We start from the raw sequence: 26,963 nt of genomic DNA on the forward strand, positions 1-26,963 counted from the left end.
TCGCACGCCGGTCATATGATAGCCGCTCTTGTTAATCGTTACGCACCACGACCTCCCCCACATCCTTCACCCTGAACCATGACAACAAGCCTCTGCATTGAACCGATGTAAATCGCCTTATTTTCAGGCTCACACGGCATTAATTACCCTCGGCTCAGGTGTAGAAACAGGTGTTGGCGGGAGCTAATGATGACTCAGGTTCATTGAGGTAAGGTGACGCACGAATACTCCAAACTGAGATGCTGTTCCGAAGTTTCCTTGAGGCGACTCCTCGTTTCTGAGTAGCCAAGGATGAGGGTAGTTTGGGATAGCTAAGGCGATGATACGATGGTGATAAGAGGTGAGAGAAAAAACATAGCAATAGAAATACAGTACAAAAGGAAAGTGATAACCGTAGATGATATGATAAACGAGCAGGGAAGGGGTAGTGATAGTGATAGTGATAACCGAGGATTCTTAAGATGAATAAGTGAATGAGTGGAAAATGGGAGGATAAGTAAATAAATGAGGGTGACAATGAGGCCTTAATAACAGGAATGAAGGTAAAGGCCGCGTGCGGTCCACCGGTCTGACCTGCCGCCCGAGACCTCGTCTGATGTTGTATTGTTTCCTGAGTGCTCCTCACCTGACATCTAAATGACCTGACCTGTCTCTGGAGGCCTTAGCTTGACCAGAGTAATGGCCTGACTACAGACAGGTCAACTTAACCCCCACTAACTTAACCGCCACTAACTTAACCCCCACTAACTTAACCCCCACTAACTTAACCCCCACTAACTTAACCCCCACTAACTTAACCCCCACTAACTTAACCGCCACTAACTTAACCCCCACTAACTTAACCCCCACTAACTTAACCCCCACTAACTTAACCTCCACTAACTTAACCCCCACTAGATTAACCCTCATTAACTTATGAGCCCCACTAACTTAACCCCCACTAACTCAACCCTCACTAACTTAGCCCCATTAACTTAACCCCCACTAGATTAACACTCACTAACTTAAGCCCCACTAACTTAACCCCCGCTAACTTAACCCCCACTAACTTAACCACCACTAACTTAACCCCCACTAACTTAACCACCACTAACTTAACCATCACTAACTTAACATGTAATGTCGTCCAGTTTGGCTTCCGGAATGCAATAACGCCTCCGCATCTCTGTATTGCGGCCGCATAATTCAATGAGTTGACCTCTTAACCTGCGAATCCCCTACAAGTCTAACAATTTTTTCACCTTGTCTGTGCTCTGAAACTGTGTCTGATCTACGCAGGCCAGAGCAGGAAGAATGGTCATGCGGCGTCTGATGGATGAGTAGTGAGCAGTGGGAGGGAGGCGACTGGAGGTGGAAGTGTTAAGAGGGTTGGCAGAGGGGGGGGACAAGGGTGAGTCGAGGGAAGAGAAGGAAGATGTGGTAGGGGGACTAGTGGCTGATCGGGGGGGAAGTAGAGGAGGAGGAGGAGGAGGAAGGGGCGGAAGAGGAAAGGGAGGAAGAGGGAGGGGAGGAGGAAGAGTATGTCGACCTGGTGGTGGTGACGGTGGCATGAGTGGGGGAGGGATGGGGATGATGGCAGAGGTGGTGGTGGTAGTGCAGGGGGGGGGGGAGACCTCGTGAGGTTCTATTGGGAGCAGACTGAGGTGGAAGCGTGAAGGAAAGTGTTGAAGTCTACCTGTGAGCAGATAGGAAGGGAGGTGGTTGGGGTAGGGAAGGGGGGGGAGGGGGTAGGAAGGGAGGTGGGAGGTATAGGGAAGGGGTAGGCGCGTATAGGCTCTGATCCACAAATGAAACGGCCAAGCCACTACCCTCTCCTGGGCTTGACGTCACGCCACGGTGTCCCCGCCCCTGCGCCAACCGGAACCAAAATAGAGCCCAGGTAAGCTGACCGATCTCTCTCTGTTGGTCTGGGGTAACGCCACGCGGCCGAGGGAGGACACGTGACTCTGGCGACCAGAAGGCACACCTGGCAGAAGTCGTGCTCTGCTACTCCGTGCCAGTGTGTGTGTGAAAATATTTTGATAATTGTGTATAGTCACTCCGTGCCTACCAAAGACGATATTTAGCCTTCATATTTTGATTAAGGAGCTGAACACACATTCCCGAACCATAATAGGAAGACGGAAAAGGTGTTTTAAGTGTTGGAATGGGGCGTCGTGTTTATCGGTCTTTTGATAGTGCCTTAACCGACCGACTCCACAAGCCGACGTTTCTACTTGCTTTGTTTTTCAAAACTCCAGTTACTCGATCGGGCGGATAAGTGTTATTTTTCGTATAATTGTAGCATTTATCTCCTAGTAGTCATTTGCTTGAACACATCTACACAATCTCACACAGAACACAGATCACAGTGGCAGACTTGCCTTGACTTATCACTTGCTGCCTGCTGCACGGTATTAACTTAGTTCAAGTCACGTGTTTACAGACAGACAAAGAACCAGCCACGGTCCACGCCGTGACGCCGAGAAAAGTATTCCCCTGAGAGTAGGTTGGAATTTCCCCTGAAACACTGGTCACCGCGTGCCGCCGCACATGCCCTGGGAACACACCTGCGCCCACACAAAGCACCCGCTCACAGAAATTTACTTGCTTCGAGAACAGACTAACCTACACTCAACTCAATAATAACTTGGTCAGCAAAGTAACATAGCGTCAACAGTCCCATAAATAATTAATTAAATACAGAGCTGGGCACTTCCGATCATCAGTCCGATCGTCTGATCTTCCGATCTGATCGGAACAGCAATTGGCGATCGGAATGCAAAGATTGGATCATCTTTGTAAAAGGTAATCGGACTGTGGAGATCGGAATTTCACAAACTAACTTCCGATCACAGAAAAGAAAGTGGTCAACGTTGTCATGGCAACAAGTGACTGCGGACTTCTTACAATTTTTTTTTATAAACGTTGCTAAATATAGCTACTTCAATAGGCGTTTTTATTTATAAAATTAAGCGATAATTATTGATCGTTAATTTATTTAATCCTGGTAAGGCATCGTGAACGAGACGCGCAGGCGCAAGGTCGCCTTATTTGCTTGGCGGGACTTGTTACACAACGCCATGGCAGTGTGGTGTGGGCTGCAGTAGTGGGTTTCCGCTCACTCCAGTAACCGAGTGGCCTGCCCCAGTTGTCAGTTATGCATTTTTTGCTGCAGTGTTACCACCCTCTAATGGCGGCAGCGTCAGTTCCTTTTCGGGAAACCAACAAGACCTAAGCTAAAAGGGAGGGCTTCGCCCCGCCTCGACCCCCCCCCCCCCACACCTTAACTGGGGGGAGGGCTTTGCCTTCCCTCGACCCCCCCTCCCTCACCCACCCGTCGGGAGGAGGAGGAGGAGGAGGAGGTCTCGCGAGACAGCGCATCATGCCGCCCAGACCACGGCACCAAACTAACGCCCCATACCCCTCCCATCCAAGAACTTATCTAACCTCTTCTTGAATGTATCTATCGTGTTGGCGCTCACCACATAACTTCTACGTCTGTTCCACTCATCCACCACTGCTGGTAAACCAGTTCTTGCCTATGTCTTTGTTAAACCTGAACTTATCCAACTGAAACCCATTGCTACGTGTCCTACCCGGTGTGGTGTCATCTGCCATCCACGTATCTTAAGACATCCCATCCAATCTGCGCATGCGCGGGATTTGTTTACAGACAAAGGGTGGATGAATGGACCGTATTTTCTATACAGGAAGCGCCACATGTGGCCACTTAACTCCAAGGTGAGTTTTCCAGGGTTCAAGTTATAGACTAGAGTGCGTCTGAGGCTGTCTCAGGGATACACAGCCATGAGACCACCGTCGCCCCAAGCCGATGATTGCACACACTTCTCTCCTACCCGATTTCATTTTTTTTTCCATGTCAAATAGTAGTCAGGAAATCGGGTAGGAGTAGTGTGTGCAGTCGTTGGGTTGGAGCGGTGGCGGCACCAAGGCCTTGTATCATGGAGGCAGCCTTAGACGCACTCTAGTATATAATTTGAGTTCTATGGAAGTACTGCTTTGACAGTTTACTGAGTGGCCACGTGTGGCGCTGCCTGTATATATCCACTACGGTCCATTGCGACACGGTACCGTGTCTTTGTCGACTGCCTATCGCGATATGTCCCACCTGAGTTTTTTTTTTTATCTTTTTAAAAGTAAATGTTGACGTACAGTGGTGTAGCCAGGGGGGGAGGCACAGGGGGTACGTGCCCCCCCCCTTCAGGGACTCCTTTTTTGTGGGTTTGTTGGAAGTTCTCGAGAATGACATGCCGTGCATGGCTGTGACCGCCCAAATAAATTATATAGTGTAGATCAGCGGTTCTTAACCTGGGGGTCGTTTGGGGTTTCTCGAGGGGTCGCGGAGGGTTTAGGAGAAAATATTTTAATTCATGTATGTGAAGCGGCCAGCTGCTGAAAACATCAACCACAATCAGTCAGTCAATCAGATCATAGCTACGGGGGGGGGGGTCTGCATGTGCTCCGTTCCTGGATGTGACTCCCAAAGCGCAGCAGTTGCACCAAGGTTTTGAGTCATGAAAGTATGAGGCCAAGCAAGCTGAAGGTTCATTTTGAGTCTTACCATAGCCAACTGGTGGACAAAAGCTTGGACTACTTCAAGCGAAAAGAAGCTGCTCTGAAGGCCAGTCGCATCGATTCCACTGGTCAGTTCGCTCGTCAGAACAAAGCAGCGCGCTGGAGGCTTCATACAAAATTGCTCTAAAAATCGCGCAGACCAAGAAACCTTATACCATTGGTGAAAATCTGATTAAGCCTTGCATTCTGGAAACAACGAAGGTGATTCATGTAGAACAGCAGGCACACAAGTTGAGGGTAATTTCCCTTTTGAATGATTGTCAAAAGTAGGATCTCGGACATGAGTGAGGATATTCTCCTGCAAGTGGTGAGTGCTGTGAAGGGTAGTCCTGTTTATTCCTTGCAACTGGATGAGTCGACAGATGTTGCCTCATGTTCCCAACTTATTGTTTATGCTCGCTACCTTGACAAGGGAGGTATGAAGGATGAGTACTTGTACTCTGAGCCAGTGGCCACAACAACTCGTGGAGAAGATAATTTCAAAATCATGGAAGCCTTTCTCCTTATTAAACATGGGCTGAGTTGGGAAGCACTTGTCGGTCTGTGTACAGATGGGGCTCCTTCCATGATTCGCGAAGAATGTCGCTCCGCATGTCTCCTTCACTCATTGCATGATTCATCTTTATGCTTTGGCGATGAAGACTATCCCACTTTTTTTTTTTTTTTTTTTTTTTGTCTAATGCTATTGTATGCGGCATCTTCCGGTGACCTGGTGGGTGGTCCCAGGCTTCTTCAGGGTGGGGCTAGGTGGTCCCCCAGCCCGTTCTGGCGCAGGCGAGTGTTTATAGTGGCGCCATCTTGCATTGGACTTGGACTTCAAGAAGTGCTCACAGACGTTGTGAAGATTGTGAACCATATCCGAGGGAGCGCAACAACTTCAAGGATTTTTAAAGTGCTTTGTAAAGAAATGAGCTCTGTCTTCTCTGTTCTCCTGTTTCACACGGAGGTACGTTGGCTCTCACGTGGCAAAGTTCTGAATCGCGTGCTGCAACTTCGAGAGGAAATAACGATGTTGTTGCAAGAAGGTCGTACCTCGAAAGAAAATCTTCTTAACGAAATAATACAAGATGACTGTTTCGTAACAAAGGTTGCCTACTTGACTGATTTCTTCTCTGAAGTGAATTCCCTGAATATTTCACTCCAAGGAAACCTTGCAATGCTACACTGCACACAGTTTGTGACAAAGTGGCAGTATTCAAGTGAAGATTCAACTTTACGTGAAAAGAGTTCAGGACAGTGACACAACTTTCTTCCCTCATATGACAACTATCCTAGATTCTATGGCAGAAGCTGAATGCAGTTTCCGTGAGGAGATCTCAGCTCATCTTCTGGCAGTGAATGACGCCATCGAAAGTTACTTTCCGGGACTGGATGACCGCTGTACTGATGCGTGGATCTCCAGACTCTTCTCAGTGAAGGACAGTGCCATCTGTGATACTGATGTTGCTGCGAAGGAAGAATTTCTTCAAATTCATGAGGATACTCAGTTGAAAGTCGATTTTTCTGAACAAGAGCTTGCGACATTTTGGGCAACACTGAATGACGACTATCCTCTTCTTTCGGTGCGTGCACTGACCATACTGGACCTCGACCTATCGCTGCGAGGCTGGATTCTCATCAATGATGGCACTGAAAACGAAGGCACGCAGTAGACTTGTGACTGACAGCGACATGAGGTGTTGCCTGTTGAGCACTGCTCCTCGCTCTGATGTACTTATGGCTGGTTATATTTAATGTGCATTAGTTCCATGGATTTTGAAATAGCACTTGTAGGGGATCTGTGGCATTTTTTAAGGTCTTTTATTTGTAATATTTTCTATAAATCAGAATCTTCATATACTTTTGTTTTACCTTACCTTTACACAAAGGTCACCATTACAAAATTTATCATAGGGGTCACGGCAATACCCTGGAAGAGTCTCAGGGGGTCATACGATGAAAAAGGTTAAGAACCACTGGTGTAAATCCTTATCAGTATTGAAACAGACTGGTAAAGATTGTGCCCCCCCCCTAACTGATTTTCCTGGCTACGCCCCTGTTGACGTATGTTTTGAATTTGAAAATTGCTTAAAATATAAAGTTTCTTCCTGCACCCTTTTTATGTCAGTAAATGAGGTAAATGAGGTATGTCGGTAAATGGGATAAATATATGAGATAACCTGCTCCCCCTGTATGTCGGTAAATGTGATAAATGAGATAACCTGCACCCCTTCCATATCGATATATGTGATAAATGAGATAACCTACAATCCTTGTATGTCGGTAAATGTGATAAATGAGATAACCTGAACCCCTTGTATGTCGGTAAATGTGATAAATGAGATAACCTGCTCCCCTTGTATGTCGGTAAATGTGATAAATGAGATAACCTACACCCCTTGTATGTCGGTAAATGTGATAAATGAGATAACCTGCTCCCATTGTATGTCGGTAAATGTGATGAATGAGATAACCTGCACCCCTTGTATGTCGGTATATGTGATAAATGAGATAATCTACACCCCTTGTATGTCGGTAAATGCGATAAATGAGATAACCTGCACCCCTTCCATGTCGATATATGTGATAAATGAGATAACCTACACCCCTTGTATGTCGGTAAATGTGATAAATGAGATAACCTGAACCCCTTGTATGTCGGTAAATGTGAGAAATGAGATAACCTACACCCCTTGTACGTCGGTAAATGTGATAAATGAGATAACCTGAATTCCTTGTATGTCGTTAATGTGATCAGTGAGGTATCCTACACCCCCTTATATGTCGGTAAATGTGATAAATGAGATGACCTACACCTCTTATAAGTCGGTATATGTGATAAATGAGATAACCTACTCTATCTATCCTTAACTCAAAATCTCAACTGGAAACTTCATATCTCATCTCTTATTAAATCAGCTTCCTCGAGGATGGGCGTTCTGTGCCGTCTCCGCCAGTTCTTCTCCCCCGCACAGTTGCTATTCATTTACGGGGGCCTTGTCCGCCCTCGTATGGAGTATGCATCTCATGTGTGGGGGGGGCTCCACTCACACAGCTCTCCTTGACAGAGTTGAATCAATGGCTCTTCGTCTCATCAGCTCTCCTCCTCATACTGATAGTCTCCTACCTCTCAAATTCCGCCGCCATGTTGCCTCTCTTTATATCTTCTATCGATATTTTCATGCTGACTGCTTTTCTGAACTTGCTAACTGCATGCCTCCCCCCCTCCCGCGGCCCCGCTGCACACGACTTTCTACTCATGCTCATCCCTATACTGTCCAAACCTCTTATGCAAGAGTCAACCAGCATCTTCACTCTTTCATCCCTAACGCTGGTAAACTCTGGAACAATCTTCTTTCATCTGTATTTCCTCCTGCCTACAACTTGAACTCTTTCAAAAGGAGGGTATCAGGACACCTCTCCTCCCGAAATTGACCTCTCTTTTTGGACACTCCTTTGACCTCTGTTCAGGAGCAGTAAGTAGCGGGCTTTTTTATACATTTCTTTACGCCCTTGAACTGTCTCCTTAGCTGTAAAAAAAAATATAAAAAATGCACCCTTTGTATCTCGGTAAATGTGATTAATGAGGTACCCTACACCCCTAGTATGTCGGTAAATGTGATAAATGGGGTACCCTACACCCCTTGTATGTCGGTAAATGCGATAAATGAGGTAACTTTTTGTTTTGTTTACATCTCAGCCTATAGCGCCGGTGGGCTTTCTTCAGGACCCTGGTGGTCGGCCCTAACCCGTCATGGCGCAGGCAATTTTTATAGTGGCGTTAGTTATGCTTGGCTCTGCCTGCCCCCTGGAACTTATATTTGATTCGTTTGTACGGTTTCTTCTAGAAAGCGAGATGATAGGTGGTCTTCTGGACAGCCTGTGGGTAGTCTTAAGCCACTCGGCGTTGACTAAAAAATCCCAGGTGGTAGCGTGGGGATTCGAATCGACATTGTCCATGGCGTGATGAATGCTGGCCCCGCATGCTAATCACTCAGCCACCGCCTACCCTTGAATGTCAATAAATGTGAAAAATGAGATAACCTAAACCCCTTGTATGTCGGTAAATGTGATAAAGGAGGTAACGTGAAACCTTGTATGTAAATAAATGGGATAAATGAGATAACCTGCACCCCTTGTATGTCGATATATGTGATAAATGAGATAACCTGAAACCTTGTATGTCAGTATATATGATAAATGAGATAACATTCTGCAACATTCGCGGTCTTCCTATACTCTTTTTCATGGAACATCATCTCCTCCTCCTATCCTCTAAACTCTTCTTACCGAAACACAGGTTTCTGAGGCTACTGACAGCAATCTTCGTAATCAATTCCTCTCCTCCTATCTCTATCTCTAATCTAAATTCAAAGCTGGATGTGGATGTTGCCTACGAACACAACGACATCACTCTCGACCCCACTTGTGACTCTTCTGAATTTTCCACCATCTGAATTTAAAGACTTCACTGTCATTCTATTACTAAGCCATCTGTGCTGTATTCTCTCAATGCTATGTAAAATTCTACAAAAATTCTTTGACTATGAAGTCTCTAACCCAGGCACTTCTTGACCTGAAATTCCATCCCAGGATCCCATCCTATACCATTTCAAGCTTTGGCTTTTTGGCTTTCATCATCTTTCACTGACCATCCTGGCAAACAAGCCTACACAACTGCTATCCCAGTGGACTAGGCAGACACACCACTCCACCCACTCATTATTCCTGACTTGGAATGATTCCGGCATTCTCTTCCTCCTCTCTACCCCTTCTGCTTATTCCTTCTGCTTACTCTTCTCTTCTGTTGGGCTCCGATCACAATCTTCTACAATCTTCATCCTGTCCTATCGCTATCCTCCTGTACTGACCCTGGACCCACCGCGATGGCGTGCTTTTTTTGCTTTAGCTTCAACGACGACCTGAGGATGTCCTGTTCCCGACTTTCCATTTCAGTTCCAGGATAGAGACCCCAGATAGTGTGTGTGCTGTTGTGCCGCAGGTGATTATCTCTGGATGATTATCTCTGGAATGTTCTTTCTCATTCTCACGCTAAAAAACTTGGTTTAATCACGCTTGTTCTTTAATCGCTCCAATGATAGAGAGGTAGCTCACAGGTAGCCAGAGCCTAATACCCTAATTTCAAATTAATGCTTTTTATTTCCTGCGAAATCGTGCCAAATCTATTCTCCAACCAAAATTCTTTCTTCATTAAATTAGAAATGTCAAACAAACCTTAACTCTTCCTCTGACTTCGACTCTTCTGGCAAAAAGCTTCCCTCCTCCTTCAACTTCACTTCTTCTTTCCTTTCCCTCCCCTCCTCAGTCCTGGTCTGTCTCACAATCTATCTATCTAAGGAACTTCTCTTCTCACTTTTTAAAAACCAAACTCGATTCTGATTCTGGGCCTATTCCTCCTACTCCCCCTCTCTTCCCAACCTATTGTTGATCTTCAAATGATGTTTTCTGTTTTGATGGCCCTCTCTCTCCTCAATCAGGAGAAGGCTTATGGAGGAGATGGAGTCCTTAAAAAATCCTTAATAAAAACTGTGCCTCTGTCACCCTCACCCTCTGCTCTGCCTGTCTTCGCCTCTGTCAACATCTACCTTTCCTTCTTTTGGAAGTATGCTTCACACAGCCTGTACCCAAGAAGTCCTCAAACTACTGTCCTATTGTTCTCTTTTCTCTTTCTTGCTTATCTTTAGCTTCTATCTCAAAATCAGACTTCAAAAGCACCTTTCCCTTTCCCTTCTCCTTTTCTATCTGATCTCTGTATAGTCTCCGCAAGGGCGTTATACTGGTCTCCCTCTCTTCTTCTGATCTCTTCTTGGTCATCCTCTCTTAGCCTCTTCGGTGAGAACTTTTTTGCGGTGGGCTTTTGCTAAGCTTGCTTTTGATGGTCTCAAATCACAAATCTCTGCTTTCTAAACTGCACTACGTATCCTCTATACCTCCTTCTGCTCCAGTTTTTCCTCTGTGACTGTTCTATTTCTGCTGTGGTAGACGGCGTATTTCTCTTTCCTAAAAATATTCAGGCAGGTGTCCCCTAAGTTCTGTCCTATCTCCTCTTTTTCTCATGTTGTTTGATCTTCTTCTTCTTTCCAAACGAACTGTATCCATTCCTGCATGATGATTTCCTCTGCATTTATTCCTTCTTTATTAATAGAGGCCCACCCTTCGAGACTTCTTCAGCAACTTAACCAAGCAGGGCAACAACCTCAGACCTTACTATTATTTCCGATTGGGGCAAGAAGAACTTGGGGGGGCAACGCCTCAAAACACAGTTTCTCCTCCCATCCACCACCACCCACAATCAAACAACAATCACCCATCTTCTGACAACATATCCCAGCTTCTTTACACCTCAACACTGAAAACATCAGTCTATCCTCCTCAATCTCTCAACCATCTGTAACTCAATCTCTCATCTCATCTGCTTCCTCGATCTCTTGCGTTCTATTACCGTCTCCATAGTTCTTTCTGTCTCATCCAGTTCCGCATACCTGGGAGCCTGGTGTCCATAGTCCTTTATATGCCTCATGTACCTCATGTCCTCCACTATACTCTTCTGGACAGGGGGAGCAAGGCTCTTCGTCTCATCAGCTCTCCTCCTCATGCTGATAGTCTTCTACCTCTCAAATTCTCCTTACCAATGTTGCTTACCTTCCTTCCACTTATATTGATTTCCGCTGACTCTTCTTCTGATCTTCATAACTGCACTTTCCCCTGCCCCCCTGCCCTTGCTCCTCGACTTTCTCATGTCACATACCCCCCTTTCATTGCAAGGATTAACCAGCTCCTTAGCTCTTTCATCCCCTCACGCTTAAACTCTAGACAATCTTCAAATCTCTCTGTATGGTAAACTTTAACCCTTACGCTGTTTCATCTGGAGGTATCAGGGTTCTCTCCTTCCGAAACTGACTTATCTTTCATGCTTTTCTAGTTCTTTCCCTCCTTTTGAGTCTCTTTTCGAGAGTAGCGGGCTTTTTTTTTTTTAATGCTTTTTTTTTTTTGCCTTAAAAAAAAAAAAAAAACCTACACTCTCTTCTGATTGATGGTCATGTTTCTCGGATTCTCTCAATTTAATGGTAAGCTATCTTAATTATGGGCTCCATGTCATTCTTGAATTTGGCCATTTTCCCATAAAAGCTGCCATGCTGTCTTGCCGCCATCTTGCCTGGACAAACTACGATATCAACACTGTGTTTGTAAACATCGGGTTCCGCTCATGCGCAGATCAGGATGTCTTAGGATACGTGGATGGCAGATGACGCAACACCGGCTCACTTAAAATCAAAACCTTAATGCTTATGTTCTTCTTGTAACTAATTTATTTATGGACCAATATATTTTATTCAGAAAGCTATTTAATCAGGAAGGATAGGAGATAATTAATGATCACTATCGCTCGTTTTTATTGAATAGTAAAAAAATATTTCCTAGATGTCGATGATAAAATATTAAAAAGTTGAAAAATGTTTGTCAAAAATCTAAATCAACTTCAAACAAGTTAAAATAGCGAACATAATTCCTTTTTCTTACTTTCAGAAATTTAATAAAAAGAGTAGACTTAAATAAATACCCAAAATAAGAAGATAACATTTTTTTCTTTACCATGTCCTATGTACCAAAAGAAAGAGGAAAAATAAAGATAAGCAAATAATTAAATTATTACTTATTTGAAATTATTACTTAAAGAACGCCTAAAATAGGTGTTTCTTGTAATAATTATTTTTAAAAAAAGTAATTATTATAAGTTTTAATGATCGGTTGTTCGGAAAGGTGATCGGAACAGCAGTACTTAAAAATGATCCGATGATCAGAATCGGATCAGTTGCCCAAACTGATCGGATGATCGGGGATCGGAACAGCAAAACAGTGATCGGTGCCCACCACTGACTAAATATAAATAATTAAAAAGAAAATAGATAAAGGACTACTACCGCGACTCTAAATACATCTTGTTTGTCAAAGTTTTTTTCTATAGTAACCTCAAAGTAACCATGCCATCCAAATATTTCACCTGCAGTAATTGTTTAAAGAAATTTGTCGCACTGCACTTCCAAACCAGCCAGTCTAAATGTAAATATTGTGTCTTGGACTCCCGTATACAAGCACTTCACTCGACAAATGAGGACTTGAAACGCTCAAATGCCATGTTATGGGAAATTGTTACATCATATCCCGCCCGGTCGAAGGGGAATCACCTTGTCGTGGTGACGGGACTTCAAGCGAGGTCGGCGGCACCACCTACCGTGGTGGCTTGCCCACCTCGATAGGACTCGATGTCCGTTGGCCTCGTGGACCAAGTGCTCCCCCCTCATCACCGGTAGAGGAGGCCTACTGGTGATGTTGCCTTCGCCCACCCTTTTACCACCTAGGGCAGAGCTACTGTCTCCCCACGTGTTTGCCGTGCGTGGCGTCCCGTATACTCCCCGTGCCCTCTCATCTGGGAGTTGAGTCCACCGCGGGGCAGGGTGTAGTTCCCCTCGGTGTTCAACACACTCCTTTGGTGGGAGGGTTGGGGTAAGACGCCTTAAAGACGGGCGGTTCAGTGTGGCCCCACTGAATCAATCGGCTGGTCATGCGTTGGCTAGGGTCAAGCGGTCACTGCCGGGTGGGCGATCGCAACGGTCCCGCGGCCGCCGTTAAAATCCTGGCAGTGGCTGCGTATACTTCTAAATTACCCCTGGGGCTGTTGGGTGCGGTCTGGCCCCAACATCCAGCCTCCTCTTGTTGGGCTCCGTGGTGGGTGGGGCTGTGGAAAAGTGAAACTCTTTTTGTTTAGTATGGGTAGGTCATCTTTGCCCGGCCTGCCTCCCTCCCTGACGTCCACCCGTCTTCGGAAACACCCACGCGGTCCTCTCTCATCGCCACCTTGGAGCCTTTCACGGCTTCTGGTGGTGCCTCTGGAAAGTCCGTACCTCCTAGAGGGGCTGACCAAGACAAGTCCGTGCGACACAAAGGTCCACGGAATAGTTCACGTAGACCTGGGAACTCCCTAATTTCCCAAACAGAAGTTTTGCCTGGTATGTATGAACCTGCTTCACATGAAAAGTACATTACAGTCAAGTCTGTGGATGGTTGCCCGATAAACGACCTGGATATTTTTGAAGTGCACCGTTGTCTGGTCAAGGCTTGTGACCGTGAGCCCAAGATCACGCCACAAGGGGACGGTAGCTTGTTAGTTGAAGTTTCGTCACCGGTAGAGAGCTCAAAGCTCCGCGCCCTTACCTCTGTTCCGGGTGCATCAGTGTCCTGCTCTCCCCATGCCACCATGAACCAATCTCGGGGTGTTATCTTTTCAAGGGACCTATTCCGCTACTCAGAAGAACGACTGGTTACAGAACTCAAAAAGTACGATGTGGCTTCAGTACGCCGTGTGCTACGAAAGGTAAACGGAATTCTCACACCTACACCAACCTTGTTTATTACCTTCAACCGACTAGTACTACCCAAGACAGTTAAGCTACCTTGGCTAAATCTGAATGTGAAGCCCTATGTCCCCAACCCAAGAAGGTGCTTCTATTGTCAAGCGTATGGTCACGTCACCCAGACCTGTCGGCGCTTGAAAAACTGCCTAGCAAAAATATGTGTGTCATGTGGAATGGATAACCACGGTGACGACTGCCCTGGACCTATGCGTTGTTACCACTGCGGTGAACCTCATCCTGCCTCATGAAAGGATTGTGAGTGCTTCCTCTTTGAGAGGGAAGTGCTCAAAACACACAACCAGGAAAGGGTACCCTTCGCTGAGGCTAAACAACTTGCCCTTACAAAGATGGCCAAACCCGGAATGACGTATGCCGCTGCCCTCAACGCCCATGCCCATCGCCGTTCTACCTTTGCCAAGACTGCCCCTCCCACAACTCTAAGTCTGCCTACTAAGTCCGCTTCATCTAACCAGACGCCTGCTGATGGCCGCAATGAGCCCCATCAGCAAAAACGCACGCGCAGCGAGGAGTCCCTGCAGGACAACCCTCCTGCTAAAGTGCCTTCTCCAGCTCCCGACTCTGGGTCGCTGGAAGAACCCCGGGTGCCGGCTGCAGCCGCCACCCCTGCAACAGTGGCCCCGGCTGACCCTCAGCCGGTGACCGCTGCCAATCAAGGTCACGGTGCGAACCTGCCGGCGCCCGTGTCCACCGCCTCCGCACAGTCAGTGCTGGAGGCTCCACCCGTGTCCCGCTCCCTTGCCGCTTCACCAGAGTGGCGGAAGGTTGAGGGGGGCAGGGTGAGTGGAGCAAGAGGCCGGGGAAATTTCGGTGTTCCCCGGCCCGTCACATCGGCCCTGGAGCCGATAAAGAAAACGCTTGCGCTGGGGTCAACCCTCCAGCGAAATCTCGGTGCTATTACACGGAGGTCCCTCTCCGGGGGCGCCCTGAAGAAAAATAACTAAAATTCAAGATCTTGCAGTGGAACTGCCGAGGGTTGCGAGGAAGCTGGGAGGATCTCCACCTTCTCATTAAAGACTCCCAGTCACAGTGTTTCTGCCTCCAGGAGACACTGTTAGGAGCATACGCTCATCCTCCCCCACGTAGTTACAGGTGCCATACACTCTCCAGCAGATCCCAAACAAGCTCCCTCTGGAGGTAGGTGTCTCCTCATCTCCAACGACATAGCACACACTCCGCTCTCACTTAACACTCCATTGCAGGCTATCGCTGCTCAAATCCGCATTACACGTACATATACTATATGCTCCCTGTATCTTCCACCCAATACACCACTCAATAAGCAAGACCTCCTGACACTGGTACGCCAACTGCCCTCACCGTTCTTACTACTCGGCGACTTCAACAGTCGCCATACACTATGGGAAGATACCACCAGCAACCAAAGAGGAGCCACTGTGGCATCTGTAATTGAAGATCTAGACCTCTGCATACTTAACACCGGTCATCCAACACATCATATGCAGACGGATACACAGTCAATTATTGACTTCTCACTCAGTTCCCCCGATGCATACCTGGATTTTAGATGGGAAATATCAAAGGTCTACATGGCAGCGACCACTACCCCATCTTTATCTCCCATTCCACCTTCCAACCGTCACCTCGACTACCGCGTTGGAAATTAGATCGAACGGACTGGGAGCTCTTTCGGACCATAACTAACACGGATACATCAATTGATGACTTCGCGACAACAGAAGATGCAGTCAACTTTTTTACGGCGCACATTCACCGAGCGGGAGAACTCACAATCCCACAAACAGCAGGACATGTATCACGTCGGCCTGTGCCTTGGTGGTCTGACGAGTGCAAGCAGGCAGTGGCTTGCCGACGCCGGGCCTTCAACCGCTACAAGAGGCATAGAACAGTGTTCAACAATATTGCCTACAAGAAAGCACGAGCACAGGCACGCCGGACACTAAAAGAAGCACGTCGATCCTCATTTGCCAGTTATGTATCCACACTAAACTCACAAACACAAATGACACAAGTGTGGAAGAGAGTACACAAAATTGCAGGAAAGTTTTCATCAAGCCCACCACCTGCACTTAACATCAACAACAACATATTAGCAGGGAGCGCCGAAGTCGCCGACGCCATAGCCAGTGCATTCGCTGCTGTGTCTAAGCAGGACTCTAGACCTCCCGCTGTACGTCGGCATTTGGAAGAACAGGAGCGACGCCAGCTAGACTTTACATCATTGAACACTGAAATATACAACGCTCCCTTCTCCATGCGGGAACTACAATCAGCCCTCTCCCACTGCAATGACACGTCGCCGGGCCCAGATAATATCCCATATGACATGATTAGACACCTCAGTCCTACCACCACGACCCTGCTGCTCCAAATATACAACAAAATTTGGCAGACATGCATCATACCAAATGGATGGCGCAAAGCCACTGTACTTCCCATCCGCAAACCTGGGAAGGATGGCTCACAACCCTTACACTACCGGCCCATAGCTCTAACATCCTGCCTATGCAAACTCCTTGAGAAGATGGTTAATTTTCGCCTAGTACACCACCTAGAGAGTAATGGCCACCTGTCTCCCTACCAGTCAGGTTTTCGGAGGATGAGATCAACAGTAGACGCCCTTGTTCGTCTTGAGTCAGCTATCTGCCGCTCGTTTACAGAAAGACAACACATGGTGTGCATCTTCTTTGACCTCGAGAAGGCTTACGATACAACATGGAGATATGGGATACTGAAACAGCTCCATGCCTTTGGTCTCCGTGGACGGATGCCAAAGTTTATTAAGGGGTTTCTTGAAGAGAGGACTTTCCAAGTCAGAGTCGGCACCTCTTACTCACCACCCTATGAAAAGTAGGAAGGACTACATAAGAACATAAGAACATAAGAACGCAGGAGTCTACAAGAGGCCGGTAGGCCTGTACGAGGCAGCTCCTTTGACCCTAAGCTCCCGTGTATCTAACCCCACCTAATATCGCTGTCCATGAATTTATCTAGTCTATTTTTGAATGTGACAATTGTATTGGCACTCACCACATGATTGCTAAGCCTATTCCATTCATCCACCACCCTGTTAGTAAACCAATTTTTGCCTATGTCCCTGTTGAATCTGAATTTATCCAGTTTAAATCCGTTACTTCGTGTCCTACCCGGTTCTCTTACCAACAAAACCTTATGAATGTCTCCCTTATTAAAGCCCTTCATCCATTTATAAACCTCGATCATGTCTCCACGCACCCTTCGCCTTTCTAGAGAATGCAAGTTTAACTGTTTGAGTCTTCCCTCGTATGGCAAGTTTCTCAACCCCTGAATCATCTTAGTCATTCTCCTCTGCACCGATTCTAACATTTTGATATCCATTCTATAGTAAGGTGACCAGAACTGAACCGCATAGTCAAGATGAGGTCTAACTAATGCTAAATATAGTTTGAGGAAGACTTCGGGGCTTCTGTTGCTTACGCTCCTTGAAATAAATCCCAGTACCCTATTAGCTCGATTTCTAGCTTGAATGCATTGTGCCCTTGGACGGAGATCAGAGCTCACTAAGACCCCTAAATCCCTCTCGCACCCAGACCTACTTATGAGAGTGTCATTTAAGCAATAGTTATGTGAGGGGTTGTTCCTACCTACACTCAGAATACTGCACTTCCTACATTGAACTCCATCTGCCATTTATCCGCCCAGTCGTACAATCTGTTGAGTTCACCTTGGAGAATACTAGCGTCCTGATCCGACTCAATTACTCTACCGATCTTGGTATCATCTGCAAATTTACTAACATCACTACTAATTCCTGTATCTAAGTCATTGATATAAATAATAAACAAAAGTGGACCTAATACCGAACCTTGTGGGACCCCACTCGTAACACATCCCCAGTCAGATCTTTTACCATTGATTTGCACTCTTTGCTTCCTATTGCTAAGCCACGCCTTGACCCAGTTCAAAACTTTACCCTCTACTCCGTGAGCCTGTAATTTAAGCAACAGTCGTTGGTGAGGAACTTTGTCAAACGCTTTACTAAAATCAAGATAGATTACATCATAATTTTCATCTCTGTCAACCGCCTCAAATACTTTATTGTAGAAGGACAAGAGATTGGTGAGGCATGACCTACCTTTTGTGAACCCATGCTGCGAGTCGTGAATTAAGCTGTGTTTCTCCAAATGCTCCCGAATGTTCCTGGCTATTATGGACTCCAGCATCTTCCCTATAACCGATGTTAAGCTAATTGGGCGATAGTTTGAAGCAACTGACCTGTCCCCCTTTTTAAAAATCGGCGTCACATTAGCTACTTTCCATAGGCTCGGCACATAGCCAGTATTTACCGACATCCCCAGGGAAGCGTTCTGAGTGTCACCCTTTTTGCTGTAGCTATAAATGGCATTACAACATTGGTTCCTTAGGGGGTGTCGTCCTCCCTCTACGTCGACGACACGGCAATCTGGCTCTCGGCGACTCGGATGTCCACCGCAGACTGACTGCAAAACGCCATCGACAGGACATCCACATGGGCGGAGACACATGGCTTCCGTTTCTCACCATCCAAGTTGGTTGCCATGCACCTCTGTCGCCTGAGAGGCCACCATCCAGACCCTGATCTCACCATATGCGGTTCACGTATACCTGTTGTAGAAGAACACAAATTCTTGGGGCTTTTGTTCGACAGGCGCCTCACATGGCTCCCACACCTAAAAGCCTTAAAAACGAAGTGCTGACCGCACAATACTCCTACGCCCTTACCAGGCACTCATCGGGTTGAGACTGTCCTACGGCTGCGAAGTATACACGTCGGCAACAACCGCCCGCCTCCGCACACTAGACGCAGTCCATCATGCGGCAGTTAGACTGTCAACTGGTGCCTTTAAATCAAGAGAAATGAGAGAGGACATCTAGCTCATAATACAACCAGGCAACTTAGAAGTAAGTATAGGGGAGTAACAGAGCACGGGCTAAGAATCTTCTATACTAACAGCAGGAGCCTCAGAAACAAAATAGACTTACTAAGGGGTGAAGCTTGTTCAGAAAATTTTGACATAATAGCGATCACTGAGACATGGATAGACACTGCCAATAGAAATTTTAGATCGGAATTTGAAATAACGGGTTATCAGATGTTTCACAAAAACAGAAGGGGCAGAAAGGGAGGTGGAGTTGCGCTATATGTTAAAGACTCACTTAAATGTTTAGTTAACAATTCAGTCAAAACTAACATGGATTCAGAATCAGTTTGGGTGGACGTTTACAAAGGGAAAGAAAAACTAACTCTAGGAGTTCTGTACAGGCCACCCAACCTTAACAGGCAGGACACGAGTATATTACTACAGGAGATTGGCAGGACGAGTAGGAGTAAAAATGTCAGCGTAATGGGGGACTTTAATTATAGGAATACAGACTGGGAAGACCCAGTGGGTGACCTGGAAGCCGAGGTATCGGGAACCAGAAAACGAACAAACAAGAGGAATAGCCATAACAGTACAGAGTAAACCTCTGACAGGACAAACACTAACAAGTAGGGTGACTGATATATAACTGTGTAAACATCTCATAGGACAAACACTAACAAGGGGGGAAACAACGAGGACAAAGGAAAACAGATACCCAGAGAGGAATGAGAGATATACAACTGTGTAAACATCTGACAGGACAAACACTAACAAGAAGGGTGACATATATAACAGTGTAAACATCTCAAGTACAAAAGAGGGGAAACAACGAGGGTAAAGGAAAACAGATACCCAGACTCAGATACAGAAAACGGATACCCAGTAGGCGTGGTCAGAAAGTGTGAGTGAACAACCATTGAAAAAGACTCTGACCCGTGACGTCAGTCGTGGCGATATGTTATGAGCCAATAATTTAACAGGAAAATCACTGTGGGAGTGTCTTAAGACTGACTCACGAATAGCAGGAGAAGTAAAACAATACAACATAATGAGCGAGCAGATGGGTGTGACAGGAAGTATTGGCCACTGGTTATGTAGAAAATTAAGGGCGTGTCAAGGATGTAAGTCCGCCTCAAGCAAAGAAAAATGTGGCCTAGAAATCAGTGGTATGGGTAGACCGAGCTTGGTTCTCGCCTCAAGCAGACCTGCTACTCACTCAGCCGAGAATGGCTGTTGTGATCTTAATCGTGAGTAGAAATTCGAGAATCTAAGGGAAACCGACTGTATTGTCCTGGAGATTATAATGTAGGAGATGTGAAGTAGGATTGTGAGTGGGACAGGATTGTGATTATTTGTTTGCGATGTAAAGCAAAGGTAAAACCACTGGGTGTGGTATAATTTGGTGTTTCCATGACTTGTAGTAGATTATACTATAGGAATGTGGTATTAGGATTTTGTGAAGAGAGTACATAATGATTGTGATGTAAGCAGAGAGATACAAACCACTGCTTGTGGAACGACGAGTGTTATTATTATTGGCAACAACTGAGCACATATTGTAGTATTATGTTTAAGACATGTCGTTTGTCATATGTTGCATCCATTGCTGAATATGCCAGTGTTATGATCGTCTGAGCATAGAATATTGCGTAAGGCAATTACTTTCATTTAATTTTAAATAAATGTATATTTTCTTTTTCCCTTGTTTATCCCCGAACTCCAGTCTCCAATAACAACTTAAGCCGGATCACGCTACCAGGGATACGAGACGGTGATATCATTTATTGAGTAATTAATGAGTGATAAAAGAGTTGATTTAATACAAGAAAAGAAGGGTCCAAAAGAGGATTTTCTTGAAGTTATACAAGATAATTTCCTTAAGCAGGTAGTTACTGAGCCTACCAGAGGAGATAATATATTAGACTTAGTCCTAACCAATAATGGAAACTTGCTACATGAGCTGGAGGTGGGCGGAGAGTTAGGAAATAGTGACACAGAACGGTTCGTTTTAGCTTAGACTGGGCGGTAACCCGCGAACCAAACCCAGTGTTAGTGCCAGATTTTAAAAGAGCAAATTACGAGGGGCTTCGGAGACATCTTGAAGGGGTAAACTGGGATAATTTAGGGATTCATGAGGTCCAGAACTGTGAGTTGGAGAGCCAGGAGAACCAGGTAGAAATGTATTACAATAATTTAGTTAGAGTAATAGTAGAGGGGCAAGGACAGCATATACCACAGCGAACACTTTGAAAAGAAAACAATGACCCCAAGTGGATGACTCGTGGACTAAAACACGAGATAGGGTTAAAGATTTTAGTAAAGCGTTTGACAATAATAATAATAATAATAATAATAATAATAATAATAATAATAATAATAACAATAATAATAATAATAATAATAATAATAATAATAATAATAATAATAATAATAATAAACTTTATTTCCACTAAAAAGTGGTCATACTAAACATCTAAATAGACATGGTAGATTAAAGTTTTTTTTTTTTTTTTTTTTTTTTTTTACGTCGCGGCCTATAGCGCCGGTAGGCTTCTTCCCGGTGGGGCCTGATGGTCGGCCCAAGGCTTCTTCCCGGTGGGTTCTGATGGTCGGCCCAGCCCGTTCTGGCGCAGGCGAGTGTTTATAGTGGCGCCATCTTGCATTGGCTCATGCTGCCCTCCCGGAGCTCATCTTTAATCCTAGAATCTAGAGTCCGGGGCCCGGATTCATCAATCTTACCAACCACGCCTCTGGTATCTCTCACATTTACCGGAGCGCTACCAGAGCTGCGGCATCTTTCAAACACGGCATTCATCAACGGTATGGTAACGCTCCGGTAACTCGCACCCTAGCGACGATTGGTTGGGCTGGATAGCCAATCACGTGCGACCTTTGATGCTGTATTTCAGCTTTCACGTGTCGTTTGTTTACTAATACACAGACTTCAGAATCAAGACATGTGTATTGTACAGGCGTAAATACTGCCTTAAAACAAATAATTAGCGTGGTGATCCCTCAGTTAGATGCGTTTCTTACGAATGAATGCACGTTACTTGTATATTTATTATTGAAATAAAAATATACTCGCTTATGTAGCGTAGCAATATTCTGAACATTTTTGTATATTACCTACATAGTTTTCCGTCGCCAACGCCAGCTGCGTGCCTCGCTATCACAAGATTGGGTATTATTCTCATGTTTGCCCATACTCACCCCTCGCAACCAAAACTGGCTAGGGGGCCATTGTCATCATGCCTCACTGGTGCAGCCAAGCAATGGGTGTGGGCGTGGGAAGTTGTGGCTGCTGAGGTGAATGGCGTGATCGAGTGGCTTCGTGAGTAGTGTGGAGGAGGTCAGAGCAAAATTTTACGACATTAAACTCCACAGCAATATTGGAGACTTGAGACGGGAGGTGACTGTCACAGACAGAACATTATTCCCTCTGCAGTGTTTTAACAAGTAGGGAAAAGTCATGTGGGTGGACAGTTCCACAGACTTACATACTATAGAGTGCGGCCTGCAAGTGAAGCCGGCCTGAGGCCGTGCACGGGTCTGCCCAGTTCATCCCAAACCGACGACTTCACACACCTCACTCCCACCCCGTTTCCTGACCCCAACATTCATTTTTGAGAAAAATGGAGACCACCATCATCTTCTTGAGAAAATTGTGCATCACACTAGCATAAAATTGTAACAATAATGTGTAAATACACATACGAAAATCAAAGTTAAATGAATAGGGAGTACACATTTTCTTGCATTTATTTATCTTCAACTCCTTCGTACTCAGCTGGTTTTCGTTACATCGCTTCTATAAGCCCAGATCCTAAATCTGCATGCTTTTCTGCTTCTGATGGTGTAGGGCACGTCACGAGGTATAAAATACATTGGCTCAAAATCGCCTCCGAACATGAGCCGCGGCAGTGTCTAAGCACTTACTACGCCTGCGGTAACTCAGTTACGGGTCCTCGGAGCCGCGGTAACTTTTGGCCTTACCACAGCTCCGGTAAGTGGTTGATGAATGCCGATTTACCGGGTGGGCGGAGATACCGCGAGACTTACCAGACAGAGGTCCGGTAAATGGTTTGATGAATCCCGCCCCGGGTTGATAGGTGGTCTTCTGGACAGCATGTGGGTAGTTTTAAGCCACTCGGCGGCGGCTGAAAAATCCCAGCTAGGTGGCACCGGGCGGGGATTGAACTTGCGTCCTCCTGAACGCGGCGCTGTTACTCTGTCGATTCAGCCACCGCCTCCCCGAGGCGGTGTATATAAATATGTATATAAATATACATGGTGGATTATACATCTAAATATACATGATAGAATATACATAAGGCAGTGGAGTAGACAATACATTCATACAGAGGTCAACAGCTTCTTTTTAAGATTTGATTTTAATGTGGTCAGATTATGAGTCTTTTATTTCATTCGGTAGTTGGCTCCATAATTTAGGACCTAATACATGAAAGGATCTTGCACCTGTGTCGGTGTTGGATCTCGGGACGTACAGATTGTTTTGTTGTCTTGTTGTTGAGTCTGTCATATAGTTAACAGTTGGGAGAGAGAGGATGTGGTCTGGGTAATCTTTTATTTTCTGCTTAAACACTTTTGTTATGAGGTTAAAGGTGATTAGGTCTTTGATTTTAAGCCATTGCAAATCTTTAAATAATGGAGTGACATGATCGTATTTCCTGGCTTTCCCATCTGCTTCTTTTATTGCAAAGTTTTGTAGTTTTTGCACTTTGTTTATTAAAGTTGAGTTTGTTGTCCCCCATACTGTGATGCCGTATTTTATGATGCTTAATACCAAAGTCTGTATAACCATTATGCGTGTTTCTTTGTTGAAAAGATCTTTGTGTCTGTTAATGAAATTTAAAGTTCCCATTGTCTTCCTAGTCATTTCATTTATGTGTCTGTCGAAGGTCATGTGTGAATCCAGATGTAAGCCAAGTTTTTTTAACATGGAAGAGGGGTTGTATAACGCCATCTGCACATCTGATGGTGGCGTTATTAGGGATGTGTGCCAGGAGTTGGCGTGTGCCTAGGAAGATACATTGTGTCTTATTGATGTTTAGCTGAAGGCCGTTCTGTAGAAAATAGGTTCTTATTTGTTTCAAAGTGATCTCAGTTTTATTAATTAAAGTATTTATTTCGTTGATATTACCGCTGTGGAGGAACTGTGTGTCGTCGGCGTATTGTACAAGAAGGCAGTTATTAATATAGGTAGATGTGTCATTTACATGGATATTGAATAATGTTGGGCCTAGTATTGAACCTTGGGGGACTCCAAAGGCTACTGATTTCTTGGATGAGACGATGTCTTTAATGCGGACTGACTGTGACCTGTCATCGAGGTAATTGTCAAACCAGTAGGTGTCAACATTAATCTGTTGAAGTTTTCGGAGTAAGATGGTGTGGCTGACACTGACGAAGGCTTTAGAAAGGTCGCAGAGTGTTAAAAGTGATATTTGTTTGTTATCTATATTATCATAAATTTTATTGGTAATGACTTGCAGCGCTGTCTCTGTAGAGAGTTTAGGTCTAAAGCCGTGTTGGGTTGGAGAGAGAAGTTTGTCACGTTCCAGGAATGACATTAATTGATTGGCAACTAACTTTTTCTAATATTTTTGAAAAAAATTGGAAGTAGAGAGATGGGACGATAATTTCCTATTTCGTCTGGGTTTCCGTTTTTATACAGTGGGGTGACAACAGCGTTTTTCCAGGAGGCAGGAAAAATGCCTGTGACGATTGAGGTATTTATGATGGTTGTGAGGTAGAAGATGATAACTATAAGTGAGTCTTTGATAAACCTTAGGGAAATGTTATCACAACCAAACGATTTAGTATTTTGAAGCTGTTTTACAGTTAAGATGACTGTGTTCTGGTCTACTGGGTGAGGTCTGAAAAGCACGAGATTGGTGGGGGTAGAAGGCACGACCGGGAAAGAGATTTAGGGGTCTTAGTGAGCTCTGATCTCCGTCCAAGGGCACAATGCATTCAAGCTAGAAATCGAGCAAATAGGGTACTGGGATTTATTTCAAGGAGCGTAAGCAATAGAAGCGCCGAAGTCTTCCTCAAACTATATTTAGCATTAGTTAGACCTCATCTTGACTATGCGGTTCAGTTCTGGTCACCTTATTATAGAATGGTTATCAAAATGTTAGAATCAGTGCAGAGGAGGATGACTAAGATGATTCAGGGGTTCAGAAACTTGCCATACGAGGAAAGACTCAAACAGTTAAACTTGCATTCTCTAGAAAGGCGAAGGGTGCGTGGAGACATGATCGAGGTTTATAAATGGATGAAGGGCTTTAATAAGGGAGATATTCATAAGGGTTTGTTGGTAAGAAAACCGGGTAGGACATGAAGTAATGGGTTTAAACTGGATAAATTCAGATTCAACAGGGACATAGGCAAAAATTAGTTTACTAACAGGGTTGTGGATGAGTGGAATAGGCTTAGCAGTCATGTGGTGAGCGCCAATACAATTGTCACATTCAAAAATAGATTAGATAAATTCATGGACAGCGATATTAGGTGGGGTTAGATACACGGGAGCTTAGGGTCAAAGGAGCTGCCTTGTATAGGCCTACCGGCCTCTTGCAGACTCCAACGTTCTTATGTTCTTAAGTCTCTTAGTTGACGCAGGAGTGCCATCCTTAGACCTTCAGAGAGATGGACTTCTGATTACGTACTGGTACAGACTACAACGCCAACCTAACAACCCTGCCTACACTGTTGCCATAGACACAACTGTAGATATACAATACAGAAACAAACCTCTTCTACCTCGCCCCTTTCGTCTCCGTGTCCGGAATGTCATTGGGGACCTCTTACTACCAAACTTCCCTATAGCAGTATATCAGGTACCTCCCATCGCACCGTGGGAGTTCCCAAACACACATTTCTGCCGGTACTTTAACTTTACCAAAGAAAGCATCTCGACATCAACTGCTCGACAGTTGTTTCTGTCCCACACAGCTAGTCACGCCACGTCTGTACCAGTATACACGGACGGCTCCAAATCCGATGCTGGCGTTGGATTTGGAGCTGTCTTTCCAGACTTTTCCCGTTCTGGAACTTTGCCTGCTATTGCCTCAATTTTTACCGCAGAACTATCTGCCCTTCTTTTAGCAATTCGCACCATCTTCACTTTACGTGTTGATACTCTTACTGTCTACTGTGACTCTCAGGCAGCCCTGTCTACAATAGAAGATTTTAGGAGTACCCACCCTATCGTTCTAGGTATTTTTAGCTGGCTAGTATTAACAAAAAGGCGTGGGCATCAGGTGACCTTCTGTTGGGTACCTGCCCACGTCTCTGTGCGTGGTAATGAGAAGGCCGATGAGGTGGCGCGGGCCGCTGCTTCTCGTCCTCCCTCACAGTGCGCTCTCCCACATAAGGAATTGCATCCCACCGTGCGGTCCGCACTCAGGGGTGTGTGGCAGCGCAGGTGGGCGGCAGTAGCTGCCACGATGAAAATGGGGGAAGTTACGACCAGGGCTGTGCGTCCCTGGTCGTATTCCCACATAAAAAGTCGTAAGAAGGAGACAGTCCTGGCCCGCCTTAAGGCTGCATTTACACCAAGCGAGTCGCGTCGAGTCGCGTCGCGTCGCGTCATGACGATTCATGACGTATCGTGAATCGCCACCCCAGTTATAACACTGATTTATATGGGTTTTTGAAAGAAACCGTTTACACCGGATGCGTCGAGTCACGTCACGTCGTGTCGCGTCGCGTCGAGTCTCTGCCGTGGTGTGTTCAAGCATGCTGGTGGAACTCCTAATCAACTTAGTTCAAGAGCCCCCTTATATATGATTGGATCGTGATGTCATCGCTGCTTTATGGAAAGAAGTTTTCAGTTTTACGTATCATCCTGAAGCATGCACACCATTCACTCAACCATTCATACATATGTACATACAATGCACACAGTGTTAAGATTGGGGCCCATCACAAAGCTATGTTAGTAGGACAAGGGACAAGGGGGAGTGGGTATATTCATATACTTAATATGTATATTTTAATATTTGTAAATTACGTTCAATCATACTCAAGCATATGCCAAGAAATTATACCCGTCACACCT

At 45.4% G+C, this 26,963-nt stretch overlaps 1 protein-coding gene across 1 annotated transcript; it reads left to right on the forward strand.

The window, feature by feature from the left end:
• Positions 1 to 18,713: 18,713 nt before the first annotated feature.
• On the forward strand, positions 18,714 to 26,267 carry LOC127002813 (uncharacterized; the record flags this gene model as incomplete). The annotated part of the gene is given in 1 exon segment (XM_050869026.1): positions 18,714 to 26,267. A coding segment is annotated over 1 exon segment (773 nt), but the record flags the coding sequence as incomplete, so codon positions are not given.
• Between the last annotated feature and the right edge of the window lie 696 nt (positions 26,268 to 26,963).

This window comes from Eriocheir sinensis, chromosome 24, assembly GCF_024679095.1.
Source record: "Eriocheir sinensis breed Jianghai 21 chromosome 24, ASM2467909v1, whole genome shotgun sequence".
NCBI lineage: Eukaryota > Metazoa > Arthropoda > Malacostraca > Decapoda > Varunidae > Eriocheir > Eriocheir sinensis.